General features: G+C 38.0%; 2 protein-coding genes and 1 pseudogene across 2 annotated transcripts; 1 reads left to right on the top strand and 2 right to left on the bottom strand.

Annotated features, from left to right (window-relative positions):
- Nucleotides 1-141: 141 nt before the first annotated feature.
- On the bottom strand, nucleotides 142-1,378 carry LOC106310833 (annotated as a pseudogene).
- A 6,297-nt stretch (nucleotides 1,379-7,675) lies between these two features.
- LOC106311107 (late embryogenesis abundant protein 1-like) lies at nucleotides 7,676-8,639 on the bottom strand. The gene is made up of 3 exons (XM_013748340.1): nucleotides 8,453-8,639; nucleotides 8,140-8,340; nucleotides 7,676-7,968 (listed from the first exon to the last, which is right to left on the bottom strand). Exons 1-3 carry the CDS (start codon nucleotides 8,591-8,593, stop codon nucleotides 7,888-7,890), a joined length of 423 nt encoding a protein of 140 aa, XP_013603794.1. The 5' UTR covers nucleotides 8,594-8,639; the 3' UTR covers nucleotides 7,676-7,887.
- A 6,832-nt stretch (nucleotides 8,640-15,471) lies between these two features.
- On the top strand, nucleotides 15,472-16,496 carry LOC106308676. The gene is made up of 2 exons (XM_013745814.1): nucleotides 15,472-15,681; nucleotides 15,879-16,496. Exons 1-2 carry the CDS (start codon nucleotides 15,472-15,474, stop codon nucleotides 16,494-16,496), a joined length of 828 nt encoding a protein of 275 aa, XP_013601268.1.
- Nucleotides 16,497-18,679: the final 2,183 nt, after the last annotated feature.

Genomic DNA, 18,679 nt, shown 5'->3' with positions numbered 1-18,679 from the left:
GCGAGACTTGGAGAGGAGAGAGAGGCGGTTACAACTTGTCTATTTCCTAATTTGTTTATGTTTTTGATTTGTAATCTTTCCTATTATTGTATTTCCATTTATCTCTCTTGTAATCCCTATATAAAGGAAACACTTATTCATTAATAATATACAGAAACTTACAGTTCTAAATCTTAAGTTTCACAATAGAAACTTCATAATTAGATAACAAAAGAGACATTGCATCTCCAACTTAGACCGATAAAACTACATAATTGTGCCTTCTTAAGATGCTTCAGCAATAACAGAGCCAACCTCACGCATAAAGTCAGTCTTCTGCAACACAAGTTCCATTTCTTTGGCCTGCAACAGCTTCCACTTCTCTTCCATTTTCTTCTTAGTCTCCACAGCCACCATGCTCCATTTCTGTTTCACAAACCGTTCACCCACACCTAAACTCGCAATGGATCCAACAAGAAACGAGTCTTCAAACCAGTCGGAAGCACTCATCACACCAACAGACTTCGAATCTCCATTAACCAACACTTCTTTGTCTACTTCCACCTTCTTACCAAGACCTCTCAATCTTCTTCTTCCTTCTCATCATCATCCCCTTGTACATTTTCACCATTAGCTTCCAAAAAGTCCAGCTTCTTCTTTAGCGACCCATATGATTCAACGTCTTTCTCAACCTCTTTACCATGAGGTTTGACAGAGTCTATCTTCTTCTTCAAATTAGACTTGAGAGCCATTCCATTAGATCCCCAAATATACTTGGACAACTTAAAACATTCCATATCATGAGCCTTGGGCAAAGATTCTACACCTCTCCGCACTTTCTTCACATACTTCTTCCTCAAAGACCTAATCTTCTCAACAGTTTGGTACTTACTAGCCTCAAAGCTAATCGATTTCTTGATGAATTCATAAAACCCATCCATATCTTCGTACGGACTCTTCCCTGTCTCTGAATTGAAATCGATCATACCTTGTAGCAGATAGATCTCATCTTCTTCGCTCCACAGTCTCTGAAACAGAGGTTTCTTGCTATCCTCCTTCTTGGACCGTTTTGCATGCACCTTCTTTGGGGAGATCTCTTCACTCGAACGCTTAGATCCAGGTTTCGAAGGACTTGCGACGGTTACGGCGGTGAGCTTCTTAGATCCAGAAGCAACGGCGTGTCTTGCTGGGCTTTTTGGTTTCCTTGCAGGTGGAATGATGACGGGATCCATGAGATCGTCTTCTTCCTCAGATGAAGAATCGTCGGATATCTGTTCTTCAGCTTCTTCTTCTTCTTCTTCTTCCTCTCCAGATAGAGTCTCCACTTCATCGTCGCTTGAAGATGACTTTGGTGGGTCCTCTAAAGGGTTGAGTTTCTTCTTAGCCATCTGTAGTTAAAGAAGGAAGAGAGAAGCAGATAAATTGGAAAACTCAGCTGACTTGTTTGGGTAATTATTAGTTTTAGTTTTTGGTTTTTAGATTTTTGTTTTGGTTTTTATATTTTGGTTTTTGATTTTCAGCTTTTGTTTTTTGGTTTTTAGTTTTTAGATTTTGATTTTGGTTTTTGGTTTTGCTATATTTTTTTTTCAAAAATTAAGTAATACATTACTTTAAAATAATACAATAAAATATAGATAAATATTTAGATTTACAATTAAAATTATCAAAATATTTTGATAATTATTTTAAAATAAAATACAATAAAATATTTTAATTATTATACTATTATAAAAATATATAGTAATAAAATATTTATCATAAAATTTATATAAATTCCAAAAAAATAAAAAATATTTAAATGTTTGAAATTACTTAGAAATTTTTCTTATATAAATTATTTTTAATTTTAAAAATTAAATAGCTATAGTTTTTCTTATATAAATATTATAAATTATACAAAAATAAAAATACTTAAAATTTTGAAACTAATTATAAATTTTGTCATATAAATTATTTATATTTTCTTAAAATTGAATGGCTATTTTTATTTTTCATGACTAATACAATATATTGTATTAATAAAACAAATTATGTTTTTATAATTTTGGTTATTTTAATGTGACTAGTAATTATTAAAATTATTCAATTATTTTATATATAAAAATTAATAACCAAGTTTTAAAATTAATTAATATTATTTATAAAATATATAAATTTATTTTACAAATATGAAACACAAATTTATCACATTATTTTTAAATTATAGCTAATGTACCAAAATACTGTATTATTATTTATCTTTATGAACATGTTATTTATTAATTATTAACTAATTAAATGTTTTAGTTTCTACCAAAAAAAATCAAAATTCGTTTTTCCTTTTAAAAACTCACAAAAGTTGGTTTTTGGTTTTTCTTCATAAATTGGTTAAACTTTCTAAAAACAAGTTTCCCTAAATTTTAGGAAATCTATTTCTTAGATATCTTGATTGGCAAATCAAATGAAAAACAAAAACTAAAAACTAAAATTTGATTGGATGAAAAATAGTTTTTGCAAAAACAAATGCCAAAAACTAAAACAAAAACCACAAACAATCAACCTCTTAAAACTTTAGGTTTGTAGCGGACACAAGTCGAGGGAGAATTACAGTGAAATAATATAAAGATCAAAATATTTCCTGACCAAAAAAATAAGATGTATTAAATATAAAATGGTAACGCAAGCCACTTTACAAATATAGATTATCTATTTTGGAGGAAGAACGATATAGAAGACCCTGAACTAGATAAAGATCTATACCCTTGGATCATGTGGTACATTTGGAAAGCGAAAAATGATAAATTATTCAGAGTAATAGACAGAGACCCTTTGAAAACTATCCGACATGCTGAATCAGAATGCCATGCTTGGTTCGAAGCAAACATCAGACAAGAACAAGAAGTTATACAAAACAAGGAACAGAGAATACGAAACAATCAACCTAACCATTAGCATGCTACTATGGTTCTCAAGCAATAACAAGCATGCCATCAACTCAATCAACATAACCTCAATTATTTACTAGTTAAACCGTTACTCAGTTAGACACGGCTGCCTGCCATGATCCAACTTCCAAGTAACGGGATCCTGCATGAAAACAACTCAGCAATCAATTGATTATAACTCACAGTGTTCTTTGCCGATAAGCAGCTGGTTGATCGGAAGAGACTTGGCCAAAACCCAAGGGATGACTTGACTGGACTGGACTGAACTGATCTCGCCTTGGACAGAACCTCGGCTTCACCATGTAGACACTAACAGGTCTGGATGGACGGATCTGGACTCGGACAGTCCTTCCTTTAGCTTCTGGACAGTTCTTCGAACTTCTCGGCGGAGTATCAAGCAGAACTTCGACTGATCTGAACCCGTGGAACTGAACTAACTCTGGACAGTACCTCCACATGATCATAAAAGGAACTGACTGGCCTGGACGAATTCATTTGGACAGAACCTTCCCTAGGCGCTGACTCGAAATCAGTAGAGAACTGACCACGAAAACTCTCTAAAACTCTGGAAATAGCTCGGAAACTCTTGGTTTCTTTTTCTACCTTTCTCTCCTGGTTTTAACTTGGTTTGGACAGGTCTGTATGTGAATAAATGATATGGGGTCGTGGGGTATTTATAAGAGACAGTAACCAATCAGCTTCAGGTTGGTGGCAGTCCGTGTGTCGCTCCGCATGGTTCCGGACGCATGCGCGGCGGCACCTCGTGCTCCACATGTCTTTCAGCATGGCCAGGAAACATGCAGGACGCCACCCTCCTCCCAGATGTCAGGCTGCATGACTGGAACTCATGCAAGGCGCCACAGCAGCACACACATGTCGATCAGCTTGCTTCGGTTGCATGCGCGGAGACACCTCGTGCTTGGTCGATCAACCTTGTGCTTCTACATGTCAGGCTGCATGTACTGCTTCCATGCACGACGAAACCTCGAGCTTCTGTAGACACTCAGATTGTTAGATGGTTGACACCACGTTCTGAACCCATGCAACGAGCCCCCTCGAGCTTCTCGGTCATTCGCTTGATTTCGGTCTTTCCGACAAATTTCTGATCCGCGATCCATCCCAAATATTTTTCCACTCCCGTTCTGATGAGCTAAATATTTTTAATAAAATCCATACTGAACTCTAACCTTTGCGGTAAATATTTCCCTATCCTTCGGCTTCATCGAAAACTTCCATAATACCAAAATTAGGGTTTTCGTCCAATTTCGGGTTTTCCCGTCGTGCTTCTATCCCGTCGTGCTTGCTTCCCGTCCTGCTTAAATCCCATCCTGCTTCCAATGTTTTCGAAATATTATTCCGCTGATACAAATTTTTGCGGAAAATGTCGTTCTTGTAAACCGTCGAGCTTCTAGAACGTCGTGCTTCCAAAAATGTTATGCTTCCAAAACATCCGTCTGATCAATATAAGACTTCTTCTAACTATGGCCGAGAAACTTATTTGACTCATAGTTCGCTCACAATCAATTCTTCGACCACCTCGTTCTTCAAAATTTCCCGATCGATCTTTACCGCCCGCGATTCGACAACCAAGTTGATGCTCGGAAAATCTTCTGTCTCGACCATTCTTATCCGGAAGGGCGGGTTATCACATTCCCCCCCCCCCCCTAATAGAATTCGTCCTTGAATTCTTAGTTGTGCAATTTCTCATCTTCACGACATTCTCAACACGTCTCCATATATCTTTACGCTGTCCACAACTGTTCCTTGAATGTCCTCCTCAAGGTCTCCACAGTTGTCTTCATATCTCTTCACTGGAATGATCATTGAGTCATCCTCTTGCTTTTACTTTGACATAACACACTCATTGCCCATGATACTATCTTGTCCATTCGATAGATATCATCCTTGTCAAGATTCCTCAAATCCTTCTCGATCTTCTTTTTCCGAAATACTGATGAAGTCCTTTCCCAAAGAAGTCTTGTTTCTTCCAACTGTCCAGTCCATACCTCAGCCCAGTTATTTGAATCTGTTTCTCCTCTTTCGCTTCGGGTTTGGGTTTGGCCTCGAACTCCCTCCACTTTAAGGTTTTCATCCCTTAAAGTTCCGATCAACAAACACACTTACTCGCTGCAACTCAAAAGAACACCTCACACGCAAGTTATTAGACAACTAATCCCCATAGTCTACAAACTACAACCTAGCAATGCTAACCAAACAACCTAGCAATGCTAACTAGCAACCTCCAGTTCTAACCAAGCAACCTAGCAATTCTAGATTCCGCTATCTCAATCCTAATTCCTAAAACAATAAATCATATTGCTGGACGTGACCGGTTTCCCTAATGCCTTTTGTGACTCTTTTTGACTCGAAAAATATTTAAAACCGATTAAATCATGAGTTCTGGAAGCATGGACGAAACCAGAACTCATGATTTAATCGGTTTTAAATATTTATCGAGTCAAAAAGAGTCACAAAAGGCATTAGGGAAACCTGTCACGTCCAGCAATATGATTTGATGTTATAGGAATTAGGATTGAGATAGCGGAATCTAGAATTGCTAGGTTGCTTGGTTAGAACTGTTATGTTGCTAGTTAGCACTGATAGGTTGTCTGGTTTGCATTGCTAGGTTGTAGTTAGTAGACTATTGGGATTAGTTGTCTAATAACATGCGTGTGAGGTGTTCTTTTGAGTTGCAGCGAGTAAGTGTGTTCGTTGATCGGAAATTTAAGGGATGAAAACCTTAAAGTGGAGGGAGTTCGAGGACAAACCCAAACCCGAAGCGAAAGAGGAGAGACAGATTCAAAGAACTGGGCTGTGGTATGGACTGGACAGTTGGAAGAAACAAGACTTCGGTTGGAAAGGACTTCATCAGTATTTCGGAAAAAGAAGATCGAGATGGATTTGAGGAATCTGGAAAAGGATGATATCTATCGAAAGGACAAGATAGTACCATGGGCAATGAGTGTGTTATGGCAAAGTAAAAGCAAGAGGACGACTAAGTGATCATTCCAATGAAGAGATACGAAGGCGATTGTGGAGACCTTGAGGAGGACATTCAAGGAACAGTTGTGGACAACGTAAATATATATGGAGACGAGTTGAGAATGTCGTGAAGATGAGAAATTGCACAACTAAGAATTCAAGGACGAATTCTATTAAGGGGGGAGGGAGAATCTGATAACCCGCCCTTCTATTTTTGGCGAGCTTCCGACGGGATTTCTGGACGAGCTTCCGGCGGGTTTTTCTAGTAAGTTTGTCGCCTCCATATTTCTAGTTATTGGAATATTTTAGGAAAGCTTCTAATTTATTAGGAAATAAGTTATATTAGGGAAGTTTCTATTTTAGGAAAGTTGCTATTTTAGGAAAGTTTCTATTTTAGGAAAGTTTCCATGTTTGGAAACTTTATTTTCTGAGACTCTGAGCCTAAGTTGTTGACTCTGGTGTTGCAGTTGACCATCTCCCGTCGATCATTTCAGCCAGTTGCCAAGGTGAGGGCTATTTCGTCTAATCATGAGCTAGTTTAGTACTACTATTATGGAAAGTCTAGTTTCGAAACATGATCCATCTCTGTGAATCGAGTCTGTTTGAGAGTCTTGTTTGATTATTATTATTATTGATTGTTAAACCGGAAATAGGATATTAGATGATTCAACAGTTGAATGAATTGAGTGATGTTAAAAATGCTATATATATATATATATATATATATATATATATATGTGTATATAAATATATAAGTCTGTTTGTGTGGATTGCGGGTGCACAAAGACGTTTGTGTAAGCCGCCGACGAGCAGTGAGATTGTGGGGGTATAAAGACGTTTGTATCAGTCGCCGACGCGCAGATTGTGGGAGTGCAGAGATGGAATACTGTACGCCTGGTGATAATATATATCCTTATGAGGAAATGCGGGGTGCATAGAGTAGCTGGTACTATCAGCGCATTGTTTGTATTGTGCTTTAGGCATATGTTTGTTTTGTAAGGTGTACTAGGCACCGAGGTTGTTTCATGCTAGAGCTAGGCCTACATAGTCATAGTGCTAAGTACTGAGTCAATGGTTTGCGGTTTAGCATCCCATACCTCACTAAGTGACTCCACTGTTGCTCACCCCTCTTCTTCCCCTTGCAGGTGAACTTGCCGAGTAGTTGGGTATCTTGACGGTTTGGGTCTTGGGGATCGCATATTTTATTTCACTTTTACATTAGATTTACTTGACATATTTTTATAATTAAATTTAAAGATGTATTTCTTTTAATATTATTAAATGTTTCGGTTTATTATTCGGTTCTGAATAATTCAGTTTAATTCAATATTTTACTGGTAATAACACGCCGTTGTCGAGAGAGGAAGAGACGGGTGTTACATATATATGCTGTATGGAGAGAGAGAAATTATCGACGCTATGGTGAGGCAACGCCTCAAGGAATCATGTTCAACGTATTGATAAGCACATCCCCATTAGGCTGCTCACAATCAAAGATAGTCTACACACCAATGGTTTTCAAGCATGGCTACAAGCCATAACTTAGTGAAGGATACCATATAAAGTTTTTCTTTTTCTATTTATTTACACAAAGATGCATCTTATGTAAAAAAAGTGACATTTTTCTTTTGAGTTTAACTTAACATTTAATTAAAAAAACTCAAAAGATGTTCATCCTAAGCTTTGTTTCTAACTTCTCTTCTGTCCTTCTTCCTTATTCTTTCCTTTATTTCTCTTCGATCTCCATTGGGTTAAGCTTATCAAAAGCGTTGTAATTTAATGGTAAGAGTGTTGTTAATTTGTTTCATTCCTTAAAAATGAAAATTATAGTGTGTATGTTACACCACATTATTACATCTCAGTTTTTATGATCACAAAATCTTTCAAAAACAGAATAATTATTACAAACATAATTTAGAGAAAATAGAAATTGCTAAACATCAGAAATAACATTTCAATATGTAAATAAATATAATAGTTGAAACGTAAAATATTCATTTATTCATTTCTTCTCATTCATGCCAAGACTGTTCTTAACACCATCTAAAGCACCTTGAGCCATGTTCTTCACAGATTCTCCTGTCTGCTCTCCAAAATCATATTGAAATACCAATATTTTTACCAAGTTATATTTTATTATTAATAACTATATTAAGGTATATTGGAAGACCTACATAATATATGCTGTAAATTTAACCTCAAATGGGTATATTCAATAAAGAACTTAACGGAAGAAAACGTAACAAAAATATACCTGGCCGAGAAAACCGGTGGTTTGTTCTTGGCCATGTTGGGCGGATTCTCTGGTGGAATGAGATTTATCAGCAGACTTGTTTTGTGCTGAATGTGTAACATCAATTGCCTTGTCATGTGCTGATTGTGCCACCTCTGCAGTCTTATCACGTGCTGATTGTGCAGTCTGCTTGGCAGACTCAGTCCACTGCTCGGCCTTCTCCTGCCGTATCCATTAGAACGTTATATACAAAAACATAATTATGATTTGGTAAAATACGTATTCCATATAGTTTAAAATTGATTAATAAAAAAATTGAGGTCGCAGATCATACGCGAGCTTGGCCCTTGGTTTGGCCAGCATTGAATGCTTGCTGTGACATGGTTGATGATCCAAAGAAGCAAAATTTATAAAGAAGATTCAAGTGTATGAAAGAGTTCGTTCTATTAGCCTTGATTGATTGAATTGGTTTCATACGGGGTATATTTATAGCACTTTTGTTTGGATTTCTTTGAATTTTTAGTAAGTGGTGGACAAAACTTTTGTGTGTTTGTGAATTTATTTATGTTGATCTTGAGAGAATTGTGGTTAGCCATTTGTGTTGTTCTGTAAAATCATTTTGACTTTTTCTTTCCTTTTACTTTTTCAAACAAAAAAAAATCAAAGTTCTTGGTCTGCCACCCTCCACCCTCCTCCCATGTAGAAAAATCAAATTATTTTTAGTAAGAGTACCGATATGAATAAGGATCCGTTATCCAATCTAAATTTTCTTCCTTTTGGAATTTCAATTTTTTGGGCATGGCGAACTGTGGTCCAAATTTTGATATCCAAGACTAACCCGTATATAATTTATGGGTTGTATGGGTTATAGAAACTCCGACCATAAGAATAGAGAAATTGACTGAAATACACTAAGCTAGATACTAATTTTCAAAAATACAGTTAAACAAAAACTCAACATTTGGATTTAGTAATTATTGTTTAGCGTTTAGTATGAAAAAGGTGGAATTAAGTTTATAAACTTTTTAAATAATTTCTGAACTATTTATAAATAGGGCTTTTTGCAAATATAACTCAAAACTTAAAGTCAAACACAAAACTAACTCATGTTTTTTTTTTAACTTTGACTTGCCTCTTTCACCTCCAAAGTTCAGATTATCCACGAAAATGCCATCACCTTTTTTCTTTTCGAAAATGCATATTTTACTCTATCACCCTCATCTTCCTCAAGTATTCACAATATTGTCATTGCCATCAATACACCAACCACCATGAACAACCAATTTGAAGCTCTTAATGCACCTAAAAATCGATTTACACTCTTTCTTTCTCAATTCTTACGAACAAAAACAACATCTCTTTACTTTCTCTCCATATTCATTAAAAAAAAAACCAAGAATTTGATTCTAACATTTTTATGGTTCATAGAGCCATTGAAAGTTAGGATTCTCGGTGGGTTACTTTCACTTGAGCTTCTGTGTGGTTGGAGAAGACTTATGTGTGCTAAGGAAGTTATCTCACTAATTTAAGGTATGAAATCGAGATTTTATCCAGATCTGTCCGCCTAGAAGACTTCCGGGTAAGTCTTATGGTTGTAGACGACTTATCTAGAAGTCTTCTGGTCAATGCAGATGTTAGTTTTGCAATTGACTTTTAAATGTGTTTTTTTGAGATGACTTTTACTAAAGTCGTCCATTTTTGTTTGTTTAAAAAAAATCTCGAGGAACCCAGGAAGTCGTCTCGGATAAACCGGTTAGTTTTACATTTGACATGAATGTGTTAGAATTTTGACTTCTACTAGACGACTTAGAAAACCAAAAAATCAATATTTTATTATAACTAGACGACGTCCAAGTAAGTCGTTTCAGGTTAGTTTTGCAATTGGAAAATAAAATTAAATATTTAATTTATTCTAGATGACTTACTTGAAAGTCGTCCGGTCGACGACGTACACGAAAGTCGTCCGGTCGACGACGTACACGAAAGTCGTCCAAGATTTTATTCCAAGATTCTGGTCAAACCTTGCTTATCTTGGACGACTTCAGTATAAGTCATCGACTGGACGGCTTTCAAGTAAGTCGTCTAGAATAAATGTTTTATTTTTCAATTGCAAATCTAACCTGAAACGAATTACATGGAAGTCGTCTAGTTATAATAAAATAATGATTTTTTTTTTTGGTTTTCAACTGGACGACTTATGGGTAAGTCATCTACAACTGGACGACTTACGTGTAAGTCGTACAGGAAAAGTCAAATTTCTGACACAATCCGGTCAAATGCAAAACTAACTTGTTTATCCTAGACGACTTACATGGAAGTCGTCTCTGGTTTTTTCGAGATTTTTTTTTAAAACAAAAGTATGCCAATATTTACAAAGGAAGACTTCCAAAGAAGTCTGCCGTAGAGACGACTTCTCTGTCCTTTGTAAAATTTTAATTGCAAAAATGACCTAAATGGACGACTTCTACGAAAGTCTACTAGAAGACCTCTGTGGATGTCGTCTGCGTCAGTGTTTAATAAACTTGCAATTTTTCAAAAACTATAAAGAATTTTTAACATTTTCTTGTTAATTCATGTTTATTAATCAATATTTGGGCTACTGAATGAAATTTATAACTTAATTAATGAGGTTACCAACATTCATGTTAATTAAAGTTTCTAGTCTAATGTGCTTTTAACTCATACATGTTCTATGTTTGCTAATGTGTTTTATTTTGAATTTTTGCAGATGGATCGTCAGTTACAAGCAGTGTATGGAGAATGGTTGTTGAAAGATGGCTGTTGGAATTTTGTGGTTGATAAGTTCAATGGAGCGAGACTGTTCTTTTTGAGTGAAAGTTCGACACATGCTGAACTTGTTGCAATGGCTCAAGAAGATTATAACATGGATATGAACACCGAGTTTGGGAGTTAGCCTACTCATTACCAGAAGCAATGATCCAACGGATGGCTCCAGACACCCTCCTATTCATGTTACAAGTGATAGACAAGTTCGGAACTTGCTCGAGATAACTAAAACGCATGAAGTACGTCTTTGTGTATCAAGCCTTAGCAAGATGAGAACGGTTCCAAAGGAAGGGGATGAAGATGATGATGATATGGCTGAAGATGATGAAGGGGATGAAGCTGATAAAGGGGATGAAGAAGATGATGATATGGCTGAAGATGAAAATCATGATGGGGAGGAGGATGATGGGGAGGAGGATGGTGCGGTGGAGGATGTTGATATCCCTGTTGTTGCTGAAGCGGTTGATGATGTTGAGGGTTACAATGAGTATGGAAAGGTTAAAGATGAGGATGAGGAATAAAATGACGATATAGGTTTTGAAGATTTCAAAGGGACATATGGTAGTGAAGGAGGAAGATCGAATGCTAGCAAGATCAATGTCAACCAGAGTTTTGCTAGTAGGGATGCACTGGTTTCAGAGATGCGGTAGACAGCGGTGAGGCGTAAGTTCTCCTTCAGAATATACAAGTCAACGGAAACTCTCCTTGTGGCAACATGTCGTGTTAATGGTTGAGGCGTAAGTTCTCCTTCAGAATATACAAGCCAATTTTACGTACTTGATTCCTAAACCACACAGAGACCGTGGTCCCCTCCCCCCCTAGTCAGAATATGCATGTATCTATTAGTTCTAGCTTGTCTGATATGGTACAGTACAACACAAGGTGATGAAATATTACGGGATGGATGGTAGAGAAATACGCCAAGCTCTGGTTTCTGATCCCGAACCTGATCACTTCCTACTGTTTTCAGTGAGAAATTTCCCTCTCTCAGTTGACCACCTAATCCATCCAGATCGCCGTTGCTTTAGTGGTGATGGCTGCCGAGACGACATCTCCATGTCTGTCAGATTCTTTGAATAGATGACTTGTTTCAGCGTTAGATGTGATCAGATGAATTTGGCCAACAACATCCTGACCGGTCACCCCTAAAAGACTCGAGATTGGTCCCAGTTTTATTTTATGTGAAACTCAATAAGGCAGCTTTCCTGGAACCTCCTATTCTAGTGCTTTTGAACGATATTATTGCAAGGTAGCCAGCTTCTCTATTTTGTTTCAAATATTGTTTATGATCTTTTAGGCTTTGTCTTTCACAGTTAGGCACCCTTGATTTATTAACTATCCATAGAATTTCTACAAGAACGTGGTTCTAGTTAGAGTGTTGAGTCATCATAAATGGCCATCTTTTGAAGATCAAAGAATCCATAGTCAGTTAAGAAGAATCGTGCAAGGTAAAAGAACTCTTTCACAGCATATTTCACAACAAAGTTTATCGTCGCCAAAACTCGAATGTAACCTTTTTCTTTTAGTGTACTGGGTAAGCAACATTTCCTGTTCCCGTGATTGCGGAATCTGACCAAAAACTTATAGAACCGCAATGGGAAAGGTGAAGAGAAAGATTTCACATTTCAGACTATTCTGAATCGCTCGGTGAAGACTCTGCGGGAGTTCCCCTGAATCTGTTACAGATTTTGGAGAGCATGGGACTGATCGGAGAGGAAAGGGTTATCGATCCTATCCCTACTACTCATTCTAAAAAGGTTAAAAGGGACAAATCGTTCAAAAAGAAGAAGAAATTGGCTTCTAAAGCTGTTGATGCTGAGAAGGAGAAAGAGTTGTTTTCGGCTCCCAAGATCGAAAATTTGGTCCCTGATAAGTGGAAACCAACAGCGCCAGTCTTGAAATGGTCGAACAGAGGTGAGCTTCAAGGTTTTCAACACACCCAAATGCAAAGGAAGGAATTTCAGGTGAAATGCATTTGACATTAAAAACTAGCATTACGTGGAAGAGATGGAAGCTGAATAGCAATAGATCAGGACACCAATTTTAGGTTGGTAATTATGGCGGAAGATATATGGTGGTCGAACCAACCTTAACAAAAGTTGGACATATGAGAGATTCGAGAACCTTTGGACAGAAAGGGAAGGCAAGAGGTTGCGGAAGGTGTTGAGCGACAGGGCCAAGAGGTGAGGCAGCTATGAAAGAGTTATGTTGTGGCGCCTTAGAAATGGGGATTGGGAGATTATTTGATATTTTTTCCGATACCAAAGGAGGAGATCTGGTAATGAGAGGAGCTGATGTGAGGGACAGAAGGAGGAGAGGTTTGAGTTCTCTAGTACGGCGGGCAAAGGCAAGCAACAACGAAATACAAGGAGCAGCGAAGAGAGATGGCAAGGCAATATGAAAAAAACAGTAAAACATGTGATAGCTGACGAGTGACTATGGGAAAAGGAAAGTACCATCGAAAAGGCAAGAGGTAAGACATCAAAAGACAACAAGAGACAACAAAATGTGGAGGAAGACTGCTTCGCAGAAGCTTTCTTCACGGCCTGAGACCGGTGAAAATCATGAACCAGGATCAGGTGAGAAGTGGATAGTATATGAGGAAGCAAGGTGACACAATGTGTTTGAATGGAGGCGAAGAAAATAGGAGAAGAAGCTATGCTATATGCCGGCTTGAAAAGCATTGTTGGAAAAATATGAGGGGTAATACATCGAATTACCATATAGTTTAAGGGGAATTTGCCAAAACTAACCTACAACTTGATTTTAACCCCAAATATATACTCAAACTTGAATCAAATGCAAAACTAACTTAAAAGCCTTGTGAAATTACTGCCCAACCCCTTGTAACCAAACAAAAAAATAGAAGTCATTTTTACGAATATAGCCCCAGTAAGTCATCTGAGATGTTGGAAGTCGTCTGGACGACTTATTTGTAAGTCGTCTGGTACCTGTTTATCTTAAAAATAATTTATAAATTTTGTAAAAAATATTTTGATGAGTGAAAATTAAAAATCATGTAATTATAAACAGTTTTAAATGATATAAATTAAGATATGATAAAATTGATTTGTTTTCAAGATAGATGAGTGGAAGTAGTGAATCATGATATTCTTTGGTTTAGGGGTTTGGCAAACATATGTTGTAGTATTGTATGTATTTTTAAGGTTAGATTTTGGAAAGCTGAAATGTTTTTTCAAAAATTAATTTTCACCTATATATGTTTATTTCTGTGTATAGTAAACACTTTTCAAGTTTGATTTGATTTTATGAAGTGTTTAATTAGATAATTAAGTTTAGGGGTTATGTTTAGGGTGTGGACGACTTATATTTCAGTCGTCCACATCGTACCGAACCTTTAATTTTACCAATGTACGTTTTAACCTAACCGGATCATTTACCGGACATACAAAAACTATTTTTTTTTCACTTTTTCACAACTTTACGAAACCCTAGTGTCGTTTCTCTCCAAAGGCGATTTCGAAGGCGATAAGACGAAAACCCTATCGTGATCGTGTTCCGTCGTTCTCTTCGCCGGTAATCTCTCCGATTACGACGAATCTCGTTTCTCCTTCATGCCGTAGAGTATTTCCGTAGTTTAAACTGACCATCCGCTTCGTTTTTTTCAGATCTGAAATCTCGTTTGCCAAAATCCGCCGCCGGTATGTTATTTCTCATGTCTTAAGGCGTTTACCCTAAAAATTGTAGTCTTGATTCTTCTTTTCCCTTCGATTTGCAGATCTGTAACCACTTGGGACCACATCTTCTCCGACCATATCTTCTCCGACAATATCTTCTCCGACTGTAAGTCATTCGTCTTTTTTTTAAAAGATGGTTTTTCTATTTATTCAGATATTCATGCTCAACAAGATTTTGAGATCTGACGATTGTTGTAGTCTTTTACTGAAAGACTACTCGGACGACTTCCAAGAAGTCTTCTACGATGTCTTACTCTCTGGACAACTTACATGTAAGTCATCCAGAGTGTAAGACTTCGTAGAAGACTTCCTGGAATGGAACCAAGTAGTCTTCTCACTTCCTGGAAGTCGTCTGAGTAGTCTTCTATAGTATTTAGAATAGTGCGCTGCCTATGTGTTTGAGATGGTTGTTTGTGATTGTTTGCAGGCCTTAAAATGGATTTACCAGAACTCCCGCCGAGGATGTTTACAGTAGGAGAAGAGCCCGCTGCAATCAGGAGCATTTCGTATCATTCTGATGACACGAAGTTGTTTAAAGCTCTATGTGATTGTCTCACAGCTGACGAATATGATGATCTGAAGGTGTCAAAGTTGGGAGTGTTCATCAAGTTCAGTGGCTGCTTTTTGGGAGAAGATGGGTGTTGATCTCGATACAGGGCCAAGTATTGAACAGATAACATAAGCATTTTACAGATGCGATGATTGGTCTCGGGATGATCGCAAGCGACTGGGATACCTTGCCCTCTACGCATGATACATTGAATGGAAAAAGTTCTCAATCGCTACACGGGCTAGTCTTGCAAGGCTAGTGATGGATTTAGAAAAATTTGAGAATTATCCATGGGGGAGAGTGGCGTTTAAGGTGCTGATGGATTCTCTGAAGGCAAAAGACTTGACGCAAACAGGTTACACTGTTGATGGGTTTATACATGTTATCCAGGGGTGGGCGTACTATGCTATGCCAGAATGGGGTGCTAATTATGGGTCTCCCGTACCAGACAGAACGTCTCCACTGTTGCTGGCTTACAAGGGTGGCCAAGGACGACGCAGATGTTTTAAGTCGGCTATCAACAGACAAGTACTTAATTTCACTCCCTAAGACTTCTCAGACGACTTAAATTTAAGTCGTCTGGAAAGTCTTCTGACAAAAAGACTTCTCAGACGACTTAACTTTAAGTCGTATGAGTGGTATTTTTGTTGGAAGACTTTCCAGACGACTTAACAAAAATACCACTCAGACGACTTAACTAAGTTTATATCTTTTATTTACTGCAGATTAACGTGAACAACTTTGTTCAAAAGGACCTTGATGAAATGTTTCCAGAATGGGACAGAGACGTAGAGGACCCTGCCGCGGATAACATAATTAAAGTCATGTTTAATAATCCTGGATGGAAGTGGACCATGGACTGCTGGACAGTCACCGGTACTCACAAGGTTGTGAAGATGGAAGTGAGTCCAGTGAAGAATGAAGTGAGTTCAGTGAAGACGGAAGCGACTACAGTGAAGTCAGAGAGTGTTGTGAAGGAAGAAAGTAGCAGACCTCGGAAGAAAGCTCGTAAAGGGTCTTATGTTTCTGCTGAGGCACCTGCAGCGGGTAGTGATGGCTTTGGGATGACGAAAGAGCAGATTGAAAGGGCCTTCAAGGACATATCTGATGCCATTAGTGATGGCTTTGGGACGTGCCTTAAGGAGATCAAGTTGCTGGGGGATAGGATGGGAGCTGTGGAGAAGATGATCACCAAAAAAGGGAGTTCATCTGATGATCTTCAACTTACAACCACTTCAAATCCACCAAAACCTGTGCACGAACCCGGTGTTAGTACCAAAACCTCTCCCAAAATTGCAGAGAAGAGAGTCACTTGGCAAAGTGTTAGGAAGAGTCAGAACTGATGTGCTTTGTTTCTTGTGTGCTTTGATGAACAATTGTATGCTTTGATTCTGAACATGTGTGCTTTGTTTCTAGTGTGCTTGGATCTTTGTTGTATGGATTTTGTTTCATGTGTGAATTTGATCTTTGGTTAATAGTTTATAAATACATTGTGAACTCGAAATTGCAGAGTGAAAGTGTGAATGGGGCGAAAGCATGACAGAATGAAGCCAAAGAACATAGTGTTACTACAGAACTGAGTTCCTCAACAGAGCTCTGTCTTGTGAAACCTGCAGACGACTTACCGAGTGATGAACCTAGCGTTCTTATATTGGACAAACAAGTATCCACTGCTTCAGATTTACTCTTGGAGGAAGCTAGAAGGTAGACAAAGAAGGAGACTGCTATGGTGAATCTCCGTGAAAAAAGTGAGCGAGAAAGGAAACTTGCTCCCACACAGCAAACTCCTTTTAAGGGAAACATCACTGCCAAACAGATCATTCCAAACAAAAAGGTTGGCCGAGGCTATGATCCTTTTGCACCCTATGACAAGAAGAAGTCGAAGGAGCTCACTGAATGGCTGGAACAAGATCCGTAAGTTGCTGGAATGTCCTATAAAACAGTTCTTGAAAAAAAATGATTGATTATTTACATTTTGTGTTTGCAGTTCTTATAAACTGCCTCTAAACAAAAACCACGTAGATGTCCAAGTCTGTTTTATCATGTCCTCCGAACCTCCTTAGAATGGCTGACCGGCCATGTTAGTCATATGTTATTTTCTTACTCTTATACGTAAGTCGTCTGGTAGTTCTTCTGACTTGTATTGTTTTATATGCAGCAAATGGATGCTTTTATTAATTTACTGAGGCAACGGTACCAAGACCATCCACAACATTTCAGGAGCGAGAGAATGTGCTTTCTTGATCATATATTTTCTCGGCAGTGGAGGGCCTCCTACCCTAATTTTAAGAGCGACAAGGGAGATGCCAACGGTTTAGGAAGAAGACTCCTAAGTGGGGTGTGGAATTATCATGCAGGCGAGATACCTTATTTTTGCCAATCTAAGAAGGTTTGGGGGGTGGATGTGGATGATATCTATCCACCTGTGAACTTCAAGAACCAGCATTGGTTTGCTATATGGATATCGATCCCTAGGAGGCACGTAGTCGTCTGGGACAGTATCATCAAACATATTAGCCCTGAAGAACTCGATGAGGTAATGGAGCCTTTTGTCACAATGGTCCCTTATCTGCTTGTTGAGTGTGCTATCTCTGTCGAACAAAAGGTTCAATACACATTGGAGCCATACACATATGAGAGACAAACCGTTGGAGTACCTCAGTGCCGAGCTGGTGATTGTGGCCCCTTCACTCTGAAGTACATTGAATGTCATGCTCTTGGGATGGAATTTCCGAAAGCGTTTTGTACTAGAAACGGGAAGACCATCAGGGAGAAGATGGCGTTGGATATATTTCAAGAGCTTCCTATGTGCCATGAATGGGAAACCAAGACAATGATGAGAACCTGGGAACATATGAGTAGATATTGGATGTGTTCTTTGTATTTGAACTTGAACTTGATGCTTTTGTGTACTGTTGTATGGTAGATTAGGCTACGTTAACAGGGTCAAGATAGGATGATGTTTTTTGTAACCTATCCTCATGCCAAACTGTAACCTATCCTCATACCAAACTAGAATTCCGTAGGAAATTAGTTTGGTAGTGCAGTAACCTTTCGGATAATGTAATGTTTGACTTGTCTTTTTAAATTGCATTGTCGTTGGACGACTAACCAGAAGGTCTTCTGGACGATTTACCACCACTTTCAACAAAAAGACTTCTCAGACGACTTAACTTTAAGTCGTCTGAGTGGTCTTTTTGTTGGAAGACTTCTCAGACGACTTAAAGTTAAGTCGTATGAGTGGTATTTTGTTGGAAGACTTCTCAGACGACTTAAAGTTAAGTCGTCTGGAAGGTATTTTGTTGGAAGACTTCTCAGACGACTTAAAGTTAAGTCGTATGAGTGGTATTTTGTTGGAAGACTTCTCAGACGACTTAAAGTTAAGTCGTATGAGTGGTATTTTGTTGGCATAGAGTCTACAGAGAAGTTCATAAACATAGAGTCTACAGATAGATAGATAGATTCGAAGACATGAGAGAATTCTAGTTAAGTCGGTGGACGACTAACCAGAAGGTCTTCTGGACGA

Source organism: Brassica oleracea, chromosome C8 (assembly GCF_000695525.1).
Source record: "Brassica oleracea var. oleracea cultivar TO1000 chromosome C8, BOL, whole genome shotgun sequence".
Taxonomy (NCBI): domain Eukaryota; kingdom Viridiplantae; phylum Streptophyta; class Magnoliopsida; order Brassicales; family Brassicaceae; genus Brassica; species Brassica oleracea.
The sequence above is the reverse complement of the archived record's forward strand: the minus strand, read 5'-3'. Positions and strand labels throughout refer to the sequence as shown.